The 12972-nt window shown below is 29.9% G+C and overlaps 1 protein-coding gene across 13 annotated transcripts in view; it reads right to left on the reverse strand.

The window, feature by feature from the left end:
- Positions 1 to 12972, reverse strand: part of LOC126899969 (nuclear factor 1 X-type) — a 74354-nt gene that overhangs the window by 27136 nt on the left and 34246 nt on the right. For all 13 annotated transcript variants that reach the window (XR_007702761.1, XM_050675280.1, XM_050675276.1 and 10 more), the window contains exon 3: positions 4608 to 4799. Coding sequence is in view for 12 of the 13 variants with exons in the window: in XM_050675280.1 (XP_050531237.1) it covers positions 4608 to 4799 (192 nt within the window). In the remaining variant the exon portion in view is untranslated. The remainder of the gene's footprint in view (positions 1 to 4607; positions 4800 to 12972) is intronic.

The following is a 12972-nucleotide window of genomic DNA, read 5'->3' on the forward strand; positions in this document are numbered from 1 at the left end:
TTAACTATTTGTGCCTTATAAAAAATATCCATTCTTTGCAAGTCTTAATTCGGTCTTGAATAATATTATAGTTGTTCAGTCCATCAAATAAAATTGATCAATCGAATAAGCTAAAATTAGTTTTAAATGGTCAAAAAAATTTAAATATTGTAATTTTCTTACATATAGTTTTTATTTTAAGTTTATAGCAACCAACATTACAGTTGACGTCATATTAACGTTGTACACAAGCTTACAGTATATATTACTTAAAATATTTCTATTGAGTGTATAAATTACAGTTAATAAAAAAAATCAATTCATGAAAAATCGTAGAAATGCATTTTTTCATCCGGTCGTGCGTAATTTTACAATTTATCAAGTGTATTTTCTCTGGAAAATAAGTTTATGTGTGAAGACTATCAGCAACGTCATTACGTGTCGGTGGTTGCAGTTAGGTGTAACGTTTACAAGAGTCCATTGTAAACGGAGACCAGCAGCAATATATCTTCAATCAACGCGTAGGTACATGACGGTAAAATATATGTATGCATCTTTTATGAAAAACAAAAAATGTACATGTAAGTGTAAAGCTGATAATATTATGCGAGTCGGCCGCAACGGCGTTAGTGTTTTGTAGTTATTAGATCGTTGACAGCTGGGTCGTCGTCGTGGCTGATGAAAAATACAAGTGAAATAAAGTACTAGAAAATTTATCATTGAGTGCGATAAAACGTTTTTTTTTTTTTTGATTTATCATCCATGTTTTTTTAGTGGACACGGTAGGAAAATTTCCATGTCGGACTTTGCTCGTTTTTGTTGGATGATCACGACTATTTTACTGTACAAATCAAAGTCTTTGATTACGCCCCAATCGATAGCCTGACTGAATAAAACTAGATTTATCATGAAAATTCAATAATATTTTTATTTTTTTTTTGCCACTAGCGTTTTGGTAGATGAATTCATCACATCAATTCAATGTTTTAGATAGACGTTTAAATGTTCTGAATTAAGTTTATAGAACTATGTTAGCTCTTAATAATATTTTTTAATAACAATTTTTTAGCTTTTAATAATATTCATAATCTCTTCCGATATTATTTTATAATCTCAAAATATCACATTTATATTATAATCTAGAATAGAGTAAATGTTTTTATTTCAATGAATCTATTCAATATTTAGTCATTTGTTTAGTGTAATATTTGAAAAGTATAATATTTGTAAAAATAAAATTTTAACAAACCAAAAAAAAAAGTCCCTAAACGTTTTTACAGTAACTAACATTGATAAAATTGCCAATTGTTTTGTGAAATTTAATGGTAAACAACTAATTACTCAAAAAATAAATTATAGATTCAAACATTTAAACTAAGATGTACCCCAACGTTTTTTTACCTTCGCCATCATATCTTGCAAGCTAATGTTGTAAATAATTTAATGTAAATTTTTATATGATAATCTAATGTTACTGGACTCATTACCTATGTATGTTTCATTTAATAAGCGTCTATTTCAATATACATTTAATTGAGTTAATATCATAAATATATAGGGCAATTAATAAATATTATTATTTTTCAAACCTTGACCTAAAAGATCATAGTCAAATTCCCTAGAAAACTAATAAATTATGTGTCTATTTATTAGAAATAATTTTCATATTATTCTGACAAAACTATTTAAATCTTGTTAGTATATTTATGCATTGAAAATATTACATAATTAAATACGCTAAAGAATAATTAATTCTGCATCTAATAATTGGTATGTGCAAATCTAAATAGATCTAGCATATATTAAAAATAAATATTATGTTAAATATGATTTATTATAATAAATCTGAATACATATACAGTAAATTAAATCGGAATGCATTTTGTTTTGACGTTAAATTTTTTTTGCACACTGCTTTCCTTCTTAAAATAATTAACACTCAATTTTAATTTAGTTTACTAAGTTTACTATTGAGAAACCATGTGAAACTTGAACTAACATTATTTTTTAATAAACATAACAACTATCCAATATTAATTTATTAGTTTGGCAACTAGAACATTTCAAATTTTGTATATCTTTATCTAATGCTCCTTTAGTTAACCGTATACATATAGTAGTTGTGTTATCAACCAAGAAAAATTATTACAACCACATGGGTTTGTATAGGTCTTGCATATATAATGGGCTGTCGACGGCGAATAGTAGGTGTATAATATAATAATGTGTCTATCCGTTTACTGTCTTAAAAACGAACGGTTAGCGAATAATAATAATAAAAAAAAAATTCCTCGCGAGATCGGGTTGAGAGCTGTGAGAACGGAACCTGTTGTTAGTCGAAGAAGCACGTGAATAGAATATACGGGGTGCACTTACACCATTAGGACACCTTTCTACTGTTGGTTGTGGGAACTAAGTAGTCAGTTTGTTTTTTAATATAAAATTTTTATTTAAATAATTTTTGCAACTATCGTCACGTAGTTTTGACTTCGGCTTATAAATAAAAACAAATATTTAACATGCACAAGTTGAGAATTTAATATTTCAAAAATAAATTTACTAAAAACACTTAATATATTATTGCAGTTTAACATAATCATCAAAATTAAAATGTTTCTTAATATTTCAACTAAGAAAGAAAATTGATAGTAGATGTAAAAATGGAATTCTTTTTAAGCTTCAAAAATGATTACGAAAAAAAAAGAAAAAATTGTGAAAATATTAAATGTTATAACAATTATTCTAAAAAAACGTATCAATTGAAAAATGACAATAATGCAGCAATTTCAATTGACTTGGCAATATTATTAAAAAATGTCATATATAAAAATAAACGGTTTGATAACTGATTAAGCTCAACAATTAATACAATACACTTCATAATATGCATATACTTAATCTTGTATGTAACTTAGGTCACCAGTATTATAAAAACCGGTAATTTACAAGAGATCGATGTGCAAGCTTGAAATATATTATACGTTCACACAACAATGTAGTCTTTTGTAGGGCTAGACTAGAAACAATAAATCAACGATGTGGAAAATAAGCTATTCTGTGTATTAAACAAATCATCTGTGCAGTCGAGTCAATCAAGTAAACAATTTGTTAATCTCACGAGGGGAACTATAAAATTTAGAGTATTATTATTATTAAACGTCTAACAAAATGATATTCCATACGAGAATTATATAAAGTAAATTTATGAAGTTGTTTGATCAACACAATATTGTGCGTAGTTAGGCAATAACCAGATGGCTTATGGAAGGAGTAATACAAATCCTTTTTTTAGAAAAATTCACATATTCAATAGGCCAAAGAGAAATAATACCAGATATTTCTGGAGTCTAAGAACTCTTACGTGGAAGGCGTTCGATTTCAGAAAATGGCAATACTCGGTTTTCAAATGCACCAGATTTTAAAGCGAAATCAAGCGGAATTCACGGAGTTTTAAATAAATGTAAAAACATTTTTATAGCTGATTTTGTAATCCTCTTGACGATTAACGAGTGGCGTTTATATTACTGTTGTCGCGTGTACAACCAGATATTGCGGGTAATTCAATGCTCGCATGTCGTCACTATGTAGATTTGTGGAGAGGGCGAAATCTTGTATGCATGACATTAAATTCCCCGAGCAAAGAGTCGGTGGCGGACGATTAGACCGAAGTGATATAGGCGTCACGGAAGCAACATTTTAACGTCGATTTATCGCGTCCACCCCCCTTAAAAACACAAGTCGGCACATTTCAATTTCAAAAGAGGGCCTTACTCCTCTGATCAGTATGTATACACCGTGTACCCTTCTCTCTCGGATTTAACTATAATACTGTCAGTGTTCACACGATAAACGATCACGAAAAGTCCAATTTACTAGGCGATAAACAACTTAAATACATATTGGAATTATTTTCAGTGTTATTTTTAATTGCGCGGCATTTTGTTGTCCAAAAACGAGATATCGAATTTTGAAGTATAACATGCAAATAGAACATAGTTGAAATTTCGTTACAAAGACGATTTTCCCTAAAATAGATTTTCTATCGATATTGCGGTTTATATCTATTATTCATATTGATTAGAGATTTAAAGGAATTTTTTCTTTCGATTAACCATATAAGTATATATACAACATAAATAACTTCAACGACTATCGTTACATATTTGTGAAATAGAAACTGTTTTAATAAATAAAATTGGACATTTTTGGAAAGTTTAATGATGAACAGTAGCAAATTTAAATCTTGTCAATGAAAAAAGACAAGCAGGAAAACAATTTTTTTTCTTAATTCCCTCCCAATGAAAATAGTAACTGTACTTTCACGATAAATTTCAATTGTCAGAGGATTCACAGCCCTTCTTAAATACATCAAGAATGTTAAATATTTTTATACGCTACCAAATGTTACATTTTCTAAATAATTCAAATGTAAGCATAATGTGACTTGTAAAAGAATTGTAATCAAAAGTAAATATTAGGACTTGGGTGGAATAAATATCTATTCTAATCATTACAATTGCTTTATTAATTAGCTAAATCCTACAAGAAATAATTTTTTTTACAATAGACAGATGTCTGTAAAAATAAACATTACTTATGTATTCTAATATAATAAACAAAATCCATACCTTATCCGCTTGCCGTAGACAATCGATGCGACGCATTTTACCTTTCTGGTCAGGATTCGACAACACGCACATGGCCGGCTTTTTCCCTGTAATGCTCAGCACGAAATCTTCCCGACATTCTTGAGTTATGTCTTTCCGAAGTTTTCCTAAAAGCCTGGACGCCCATTTTTGTTTAACTTCGGGCTTTTCGTTCTGCAACAATGCAAAAATCACGGAAATCCATTAAAATCAATTCTTTATACGACTTAAAAATTAAATAGTACAAAATAACCATTAAAATTAGTATAGATACCGATGTATTTTTTTTAGACTTGTACATTTTTTTCTTTAATTTATAAGAGTAATCGTGTAATATTCTTTTTACAGAGTAATGAATGCATTGTTCTAAGCCAAATTTCTGAAATATTTATCATTAAGGTTACAGCAACGGAAGGGTTCATATTATTGATGTGGTTAACGATTAACAAAAACGACATGTTTCAATCATCTGACTAATTTAATACAGCGCCGAGAGAGTAATCTCGAGGGTACACGTAGAAAATGACTTAAAAACTCTCCGCTTTAATAACCATGTAATAAAAAGGGTGTATTTTTTCTAAGATCTCTTTACCGCCAAATCACTTGCAATGTTATTATTTAATACTGATTTACTAATAATTTCCAAGTTAACTGACCTAACTTGTTGACTGCATACATTAATCACGTTAAACAGTAGCGTAATTAGTAATTTTGTATGGGGTCCAGATAGCTTTTAGAACACACAGTAGTGAAGAGATTCACTCCTTTACTATGATTTTATGTCTATGGAAAAGTCTGAACCCGAGGACTCCCACAATGCACCACTGACGTTAAATATAAATCATACATCAAAACAATAAATGTCTACAGTTTTAATAAAAACAATAAAAAAGCTTGAATAAATAAATAAAATATAACTGAATGCAAACTAAAACAAATGTAAACTATAACATTTATGTAAAACCTTACAAATATCAAACCCCATAAAAAAATCGTTATAGTTTTGAATGGACTTGTAAACTATTCTTGGAGAAGCTTTCGGAATGAAAGTACAATTTACATTTTTACTTTGCATATAAACGTTCTATAACGTCTTGGTACTTCTGTTTAATTTCTTCCCTCATCTTATAATCACGTGTCGTTTTAACTGTGTTTAGCTTCAGGACACTTAATGAGTATCATGAGAATATCAATGAGACTTAAGTGTGATACTTATACTAGCAGTAATTACTGTTCATGTTTTTTTTAAATGGCTTTCATTTTCGTCGACTAGACATTGTCTAGTTTGATAGGAACATTTGTTTGAAATTATTTTTACAAATAAGATGAAATTTATCTTGAAGGACTTTCCAAAGTACCACTGATTTTTAGATAATTTATATTTAATTTGAAAAAGTATTGTCCCGGAGACAACAAAAGAGTACAGAGGTATATGTACAATTTTAACATTACATTTAGGACACTTAATTTTAATTTCCCGATAACATCAGTAAAGAAATCCGCTCAATTTGTATATTATTTACAATCATACAAGCTTTAGTTTATAGATTATTTTGATCAGACACGGTGAACCTACGTTGAATAATAATTTACTGTCTTACAAATAACAATATCAAAATAGCCACAACCATTGCGGTCAATTAACCCTTGTGGGTTTTGGTATTTAAATTAACCTTTTCGGTCATATTTAATCGAAGTAATTATTAAACCATCCTCTCGGGTGCATTTTTTAAAATGTCAAAGTGGCTTAACAGATTTCCCTTTGCAAGGGTAAATGAAATGTCAAACGATATTAGAGCCACACGCATAGGATTTATAAAAAGGCATAGCAAAACACAGATGATTTTTCTTTTTTTTTGGGGGGCAATTGATAAAATAAAAAGCTATAGGAAAGATGCACATAAAAATATCGTCTTTTGGTGTTATCTGTTTGTTTAGGCCAAAAATAAATAGTTTTCACGGTAGAACTATGTTAAATCTACTGGACCGGAACACAGTTTTCTTCGGTGTTTGTATACGTCCAAAAACAAATCACAAAAGAAAGCTGACCTAACCGTTTATTATTCACTGCGTGATTGCGTTACAGGCGGGTAAAACCATCGCCGAACTCATGACGTCTCCTCTGCACCACCCAATTACGGATTCAAATGGTCAGACGACTCCGCATTCGGATATCATAATAATAATAATCGTAATACGCTCACGTCCAGTGTAGACACTCCTCGGCCGACAAACGCAGAGCTAAACAATATTTCAATAACATGGGAGAAGGGGTTGGTACAATTGAATTTCGGAAACGCCTGCATTTGCCCGGAGATGATTGAGACGAGTGCACATTACAATACATGACCACTTGTACAAAAGAAACCGAGCAACGTTAAAAAGAGCCATTGTCCTTAATCATCGCTCAATACATTGAAGGGTACATGGAAATATTAAAATTTATAGCAATAATTGCCCGACAATACATTTTAGGAATCGGTTTTTCCTAAATTTGGATGTCTACATAACATGCACACGAATTATACATATATAATGCAATTTATGTGTGAATAGTACTGTGTATGAAATAACAATTACTGCGGTGTATCTGGTTAATGAGACATTAGTCAAAAGAGTTTATTATATATTTTTAAGTTTCGTTAGAGATTTTGCACTTTGGCGTAAGGTGTTAATAAAGCCGGTTTTATTGAGAACGCTGATTGATAACACAAAAACAATATGTTGCTGATAGAACAGCTTTATTTCAAACACAAATAAATTTCCATTGTCACGTTTATTATGGTATTGTATACGATAAGAACAAATAATACGGTAAGTGTCGACGGAGATGAGTACATTAAATGCACCTCTTAGAGGTGACCTGACTTCTTGTTACATACAAATATGCATCGCAAAAAATTTTTTTTTTTTTTTGTATGAATACACGCGGAAATATTTATAAGCGTTCAATATTTCCATTTAAGAATATTAGATAGATATAGGAGAAAATATATATTTTCGTGAACTAACAACATTCAATTGTATTATTTTGCTGTAGTTCTTAATTAATTATGTATGAAAAATGGGTGTTTATTCATTAGCCTTTTTAAAAATATATTTAAACGATTTAAAAATAAAGGAACACAAGTTAGACATATAAGAGAAAAATGCAAACATTTTTCTTTTAAAATGATAATCTTAAGTCAGTGGCGAAAAGTATAAAGACCATTAATCTGTAGCAATAGGATATTCGATATGAACACACGCCCAGCTATATTTCAAGGTTTTCCCCGGGTATTGGCTCTCAGCAATTGATCCCTGGAGATCCCTACTCAGCCCAGCGGTCGTAGAATAATAATACAAACTTTAAACGACCACCAAAAACTGGGATATTGTCCACCCCATCGACGTGCATTCATCTTGTTTTCGATACCGTGTTGGCGAGAGAATTGCACGTGGATTTATGACCAACCAAAAGAGCAATAGGCTTTTTCCCAAAGGCAACAGTGGCGATATTTGACCACGCATATAAGCATACCGCCAGCAGCTAAAACCACACGGTCCGCCCGGCGGCGGTTCTACATTACCTACCTCCGAGTGTTCTTTTCCGCCAGTGATTTATCTGTACTAAACGCGGTCAAATTTAACCTTTAACGAGGGCAGTAAAAGTACATAATATTATAAAACGCTCAAGCGAGTAGTTGAAAACTATTCCAAACGAAACACGACACAATCCGTTATTAACTAAGTCATTTGCTGTTTTCTAACCATTAATAATCTATGTTAATATATTTTTGCAAATCCATACTACATAATACTTTTATGAAGATGCAATATTGAACATTAGTATTGATCTGTACGCTAGTTTGACCGGTTTGAAAATTCATGAGAAGTATACCATGAAAGAAAATATAAAATGTAATTTAATAAATTAAGCAAGATACTGTAGAAATTGAAAAAAAAAATCCAAGGGCCCATTTATATTATATGATGAGCTATAGTGTGTGTAATATACTGAATATATTATGTAGTGAGTAAAATATATTATACTTGACCACAACGGACGCACTACCATAGTTTAGGTAATTTATAATGTAGAAATACGTACATTGTGAGCGGATTTAAACATACTGAGTTTATTCAATTAAAGCTTCTAGTTTGAGTATTTATTCAAAAAATATACACATTAAATTCAGATTTCAGGTTTTGTTTTAGCTGATACTAGATCTTAAATCGAATTTATCAAGCGAAAGTCCGATTTTAAGAAGTGGTACAGAATTATAATTTCGGTATGAAAAATTGTATTATTTGTGGTCATCATTTTAATTAAATATTAATTTTGATAATTTTTTCTGTGACAATGTCGATGTCGAAGATTTAAACATCTTAAATGATCTGTGTTTAATCGTAATGTAACCTTTGCAACATAATTTTGTAAAAAGACATTTCCAACGATATTCGATAAAATACTAACAATAACAAAAATGATTATTATGTAAAACACATTGAACTTCGATCTTACGTAAAGCGAGTGATCAAAGCAACGATATTCTTTTTAGCGTAATTTTAGGAATCAACGTATGACAATTAAAAATAATAGTTTTATTTTCAACGCACTGGTGTTCCGCAAAATATAACACGCAATTTCGTGAAAATACATTAAAATTCAAGGAGAACTACATTAATTATTAGAATCTATCGAGTATGATTCTATTATAAATGCACACAGCTCAAAATATTTCAATTCAAAGGTCCATTGCACTCGATGGAGAAGTTTAATGGAGACGCTCTGTCTCAACTAATTTACGACCTACGCTTCCGAATAATATGAGTATTTATGTACGGCTGTGTACACATAAAAAATATTGCATTTCGACTTTATCGAAGGTCGCGTACCTCATGCACAACTTGCACGGAGGAACAAGTCACACCACCCAACCGGTTTTCGGCTGCCGTAATCGTCTTATAACTATAATATATTCTACACAATCAAATACTTATAGCAGCATCAGAACTGTTGTCACCGTCACTGGTCATTACAGTCTTTTCCCATTATACAATCGCCCGAAGTTAACGCGTTTTAAAAAAAGTATCGCATAAACATTATGCACAAATCTATTCTCTTCTAAATCCGCCACCGTAAACAGCAATAATATTAGCATTTGTTTTCGGATATCACAAGTACATATACTTAGAACGTAGAGATGTTCATGGACAGCGTTCGTGATTTATTCCACGTTATTTCAAGTCATAATTGTAATTTTTTAAATGTTAACGAATTCTTCATGCAAAAAAAAATTGACCCGTATATAGTTCAAACATCAGTAATTTTTACTTGAACATATTTGTGAATTTAGTAGGTTTTAGTCGACCGCAACCATTAAATAATATAATTCAATGACTATAATAGTATGCAAAGATTGTGGATAATTCGCATCGCAAACAGATATCCTGAAATAATGTGTTTTATTTATGTTTTAGAGGAATTTTTTTTCTTAGCTGAGCGTCGAGTTTTACAAGGAGCGATAAATCAGACTGCCAGAGAAGATGCTCGAGAAAAGTAAAGTACATCGGGGTCTCTGTGCACTGACTGTTAAGTTAATTGCGTGAAAAGTGGATGACTATGAAAATAAAAGAAAAAACTTAGTGGTTGGTGTATTTATAAAAAAAAAAAACAACCCCAGTACTCATATACGCCACTACAGACACCATAGAATTTATCTGCAAGAAGGGTAAAAAGTTCTTTTATATATTTTATAATTTTATCTTTAAATAAATATAAAAGTCGTTAAATAACAGCTAAAAGGCGTATAAAAGAACAGTCTTCTCTTTGTGTATCATTAAACAATTATATTTATATTTAAACAATTAAAACGCAATATTTTGGCGAAGAAAAAACCACATAAAGAACGAAAAATAATTTATCATCTGCCATCAAAGAAGTTACTGTAAGATTCGAAAAGCGATTATGTTGTATAGAGTAGCTCGAGGATCATTGTCGAATAAGTCATTGGAAATGGGCCGACAGAAATTAAGAGAATAAACAACAAACCCGCTAAAACAATACTTAGTCTTATACTTTTGTTTTTCGTTTCTTTATCTTAGCAGATAAAATAAATATCACTATTTAATGACTCTAAGGTATTTATGGCTCGACTTCACATTTCAATACCCCTTAATTTTCTATATAAGATTACCTAAACGTATTTATCAGGCAATTAATAAAAAATAAATTTGACAAAACTCAACTGAGATTTTATCATTTGTATTTTGCCCTTAATTTTGTTTTCAACCGTTTGTCACTGTACTAATTTCTAAACTTTTAATCATCTTATATTTAGATTTCTTCATGTCATCATTGTTTTTAAATTATTATTACTGTTTTTTTTATGATGTAATAATTTAATTTTTAATAAAATCAATAAAATAACAATGGTAATTTTAATAAAAACTAGAAATTTTCACAGAATGTTACTTATATCTGTTTTTTTTTTTTTAGTTGATAAAAAAACTATTGACTTTATATGTATATATATATGTATAAATACAAATACCCAATAAACTATAATTTTTTACAATTTCTCTAAACTTTGAGCTTAGAGAGCGCATTAAGATGTTAATCACGTTATACAAAGTTCAAATTTTGTAGGTATTACTTTTAGAGCCATAAGTAAAAATTTTAAATTTTAAGGTATCAAAAATAAGGGACGAAGATAAATATACTAGTAATTTTAATAATTGAAACGATTTTCAAATGATTATTCTATAATAAAATTATTATTCTTTAATAAAAATTGATAAATTAACTTATCTATTTACAATAGTTTTCTATTTAAGCTATATATAATCATTATTTATATTTTATTTTCAAAATCTTAATTTTTTTCCGTCTGCGAAACTTTTTACTGAATAATTCAAAAATAGTTGACTAGTTTCATTTTAGCGAACAAAATTTAATAGCGAAAGTATATTCGAAAAACTGGACTTGGCTGGATATGTGCCCACTAGGTAACAACAAAAAAAAAAAAACCGGAAATTGACAGTGTTCCATACGTGTGATCTAAAAATATGTGGATTGAAAAATTGTGTTATTCTAATATACCGTATTAATGTTTCACTAATTATAATTATTAGTTGTATTAATATTTTTTATGGCTATTGTATAATAAAGATTCTTGTGAACAAAAGTTGTATATCTCATTTTTTTTATAACCTAGGAAGATTTAATACTCAACATAGTTTTTACATCAGTTGATGATATGCTATTATACATATTTTGTTATAATATTTACAGTAACTATTAATTAATGGCATCGAAAAAAACATAATTACATTTTTTTGAACTTCATCTCTCCAATGTCCTACATATAAAAAAAATAGCAAAAAGAAGAATAGTTCAACGAAATAGCTCTGATCATTTTAAAAACTAATTTATTAATTCTCGAGTTGCTTATTAATCATAATGAAGAATAGAAATTCATGCACTATTTCTTTAAAAGCCGACAACAAACCTGTATTACGCTAAATGTTATCATATTTATTTTACAATAATATGAGTAAATGACATCTTCGTATAAATCCTTAAATTAAGGACAAACATTTTCAACAAAAAGTTATTCGGAGACCGGTTTAAAACGGGGGGCTAAGATTAGGGCAGTCTCAACAGCATTAGTGATAAAATGGAAAAAGAATACATTAAAATATTTCAATATATCTATTATAGCAAAATTTTAATTTCTTGCTTGAATTGTAGTAAACAAGTTGATCGAAATAGTTATCATTAGACTACTCGTCTAATGGCCAGGTACTATATTGAGTTGAACGTGATATGTATTATGCTAATTTGCTGCTCATTTCAATAATATATTATAACATTTCGCATATTTTTGCATAATTGCCACGTACCCAGTAACATACGAGTAAGTTAGCTTTTTTTATCATCAGTAAAAATACGTAAATTCCGCATCGCATACTTCCATAACACATCGCGTAAGGAAAATATTATAAGTCACAATTCCTACTATGAATTATTCGATTTAACATCAAAAGATTAATTGGAGCCGAATAAATGAACTGCCGCATTCGATTAGAAGACTGTCAGGTTATATTTAAGGTACACGTGTTATCGTCAGCCATAAATCGTTTTTGAAAAGTACGAGCAAGGTTCAAGTACAAGGGGTTTTGAAAATTACCCTATATGGTTAAACTAGGGAGTGAATGAGAATATCGTACAATAAACCGCGAACGTGTACGACATACCAGCAGAACAAACAACATCGTCTAGGGACCAGTCGGTAAATGTTTCAACTGATTAACCCTCGACTACTGCACATCTCTCTCGACCAGAGTGGAATCACCTTGATTT

Source organism: Daktulosphaira vitifoliae, unplaced genomic scaffold, assembly GCF_025091365.1.
Source record: "Daktulosphaira vitifoliae isolate Bord-2020 unplaced genomic scaffold, ASM2509136v1 Scaffold_2, whole genome shotgun sequence".
NCBI lineage: Eukaryota > Metazoa > Arthropoda > Insecta > Hemiptera > Phylloxeridae > Daktulosphaira > Daktulosphaira vitifoliae.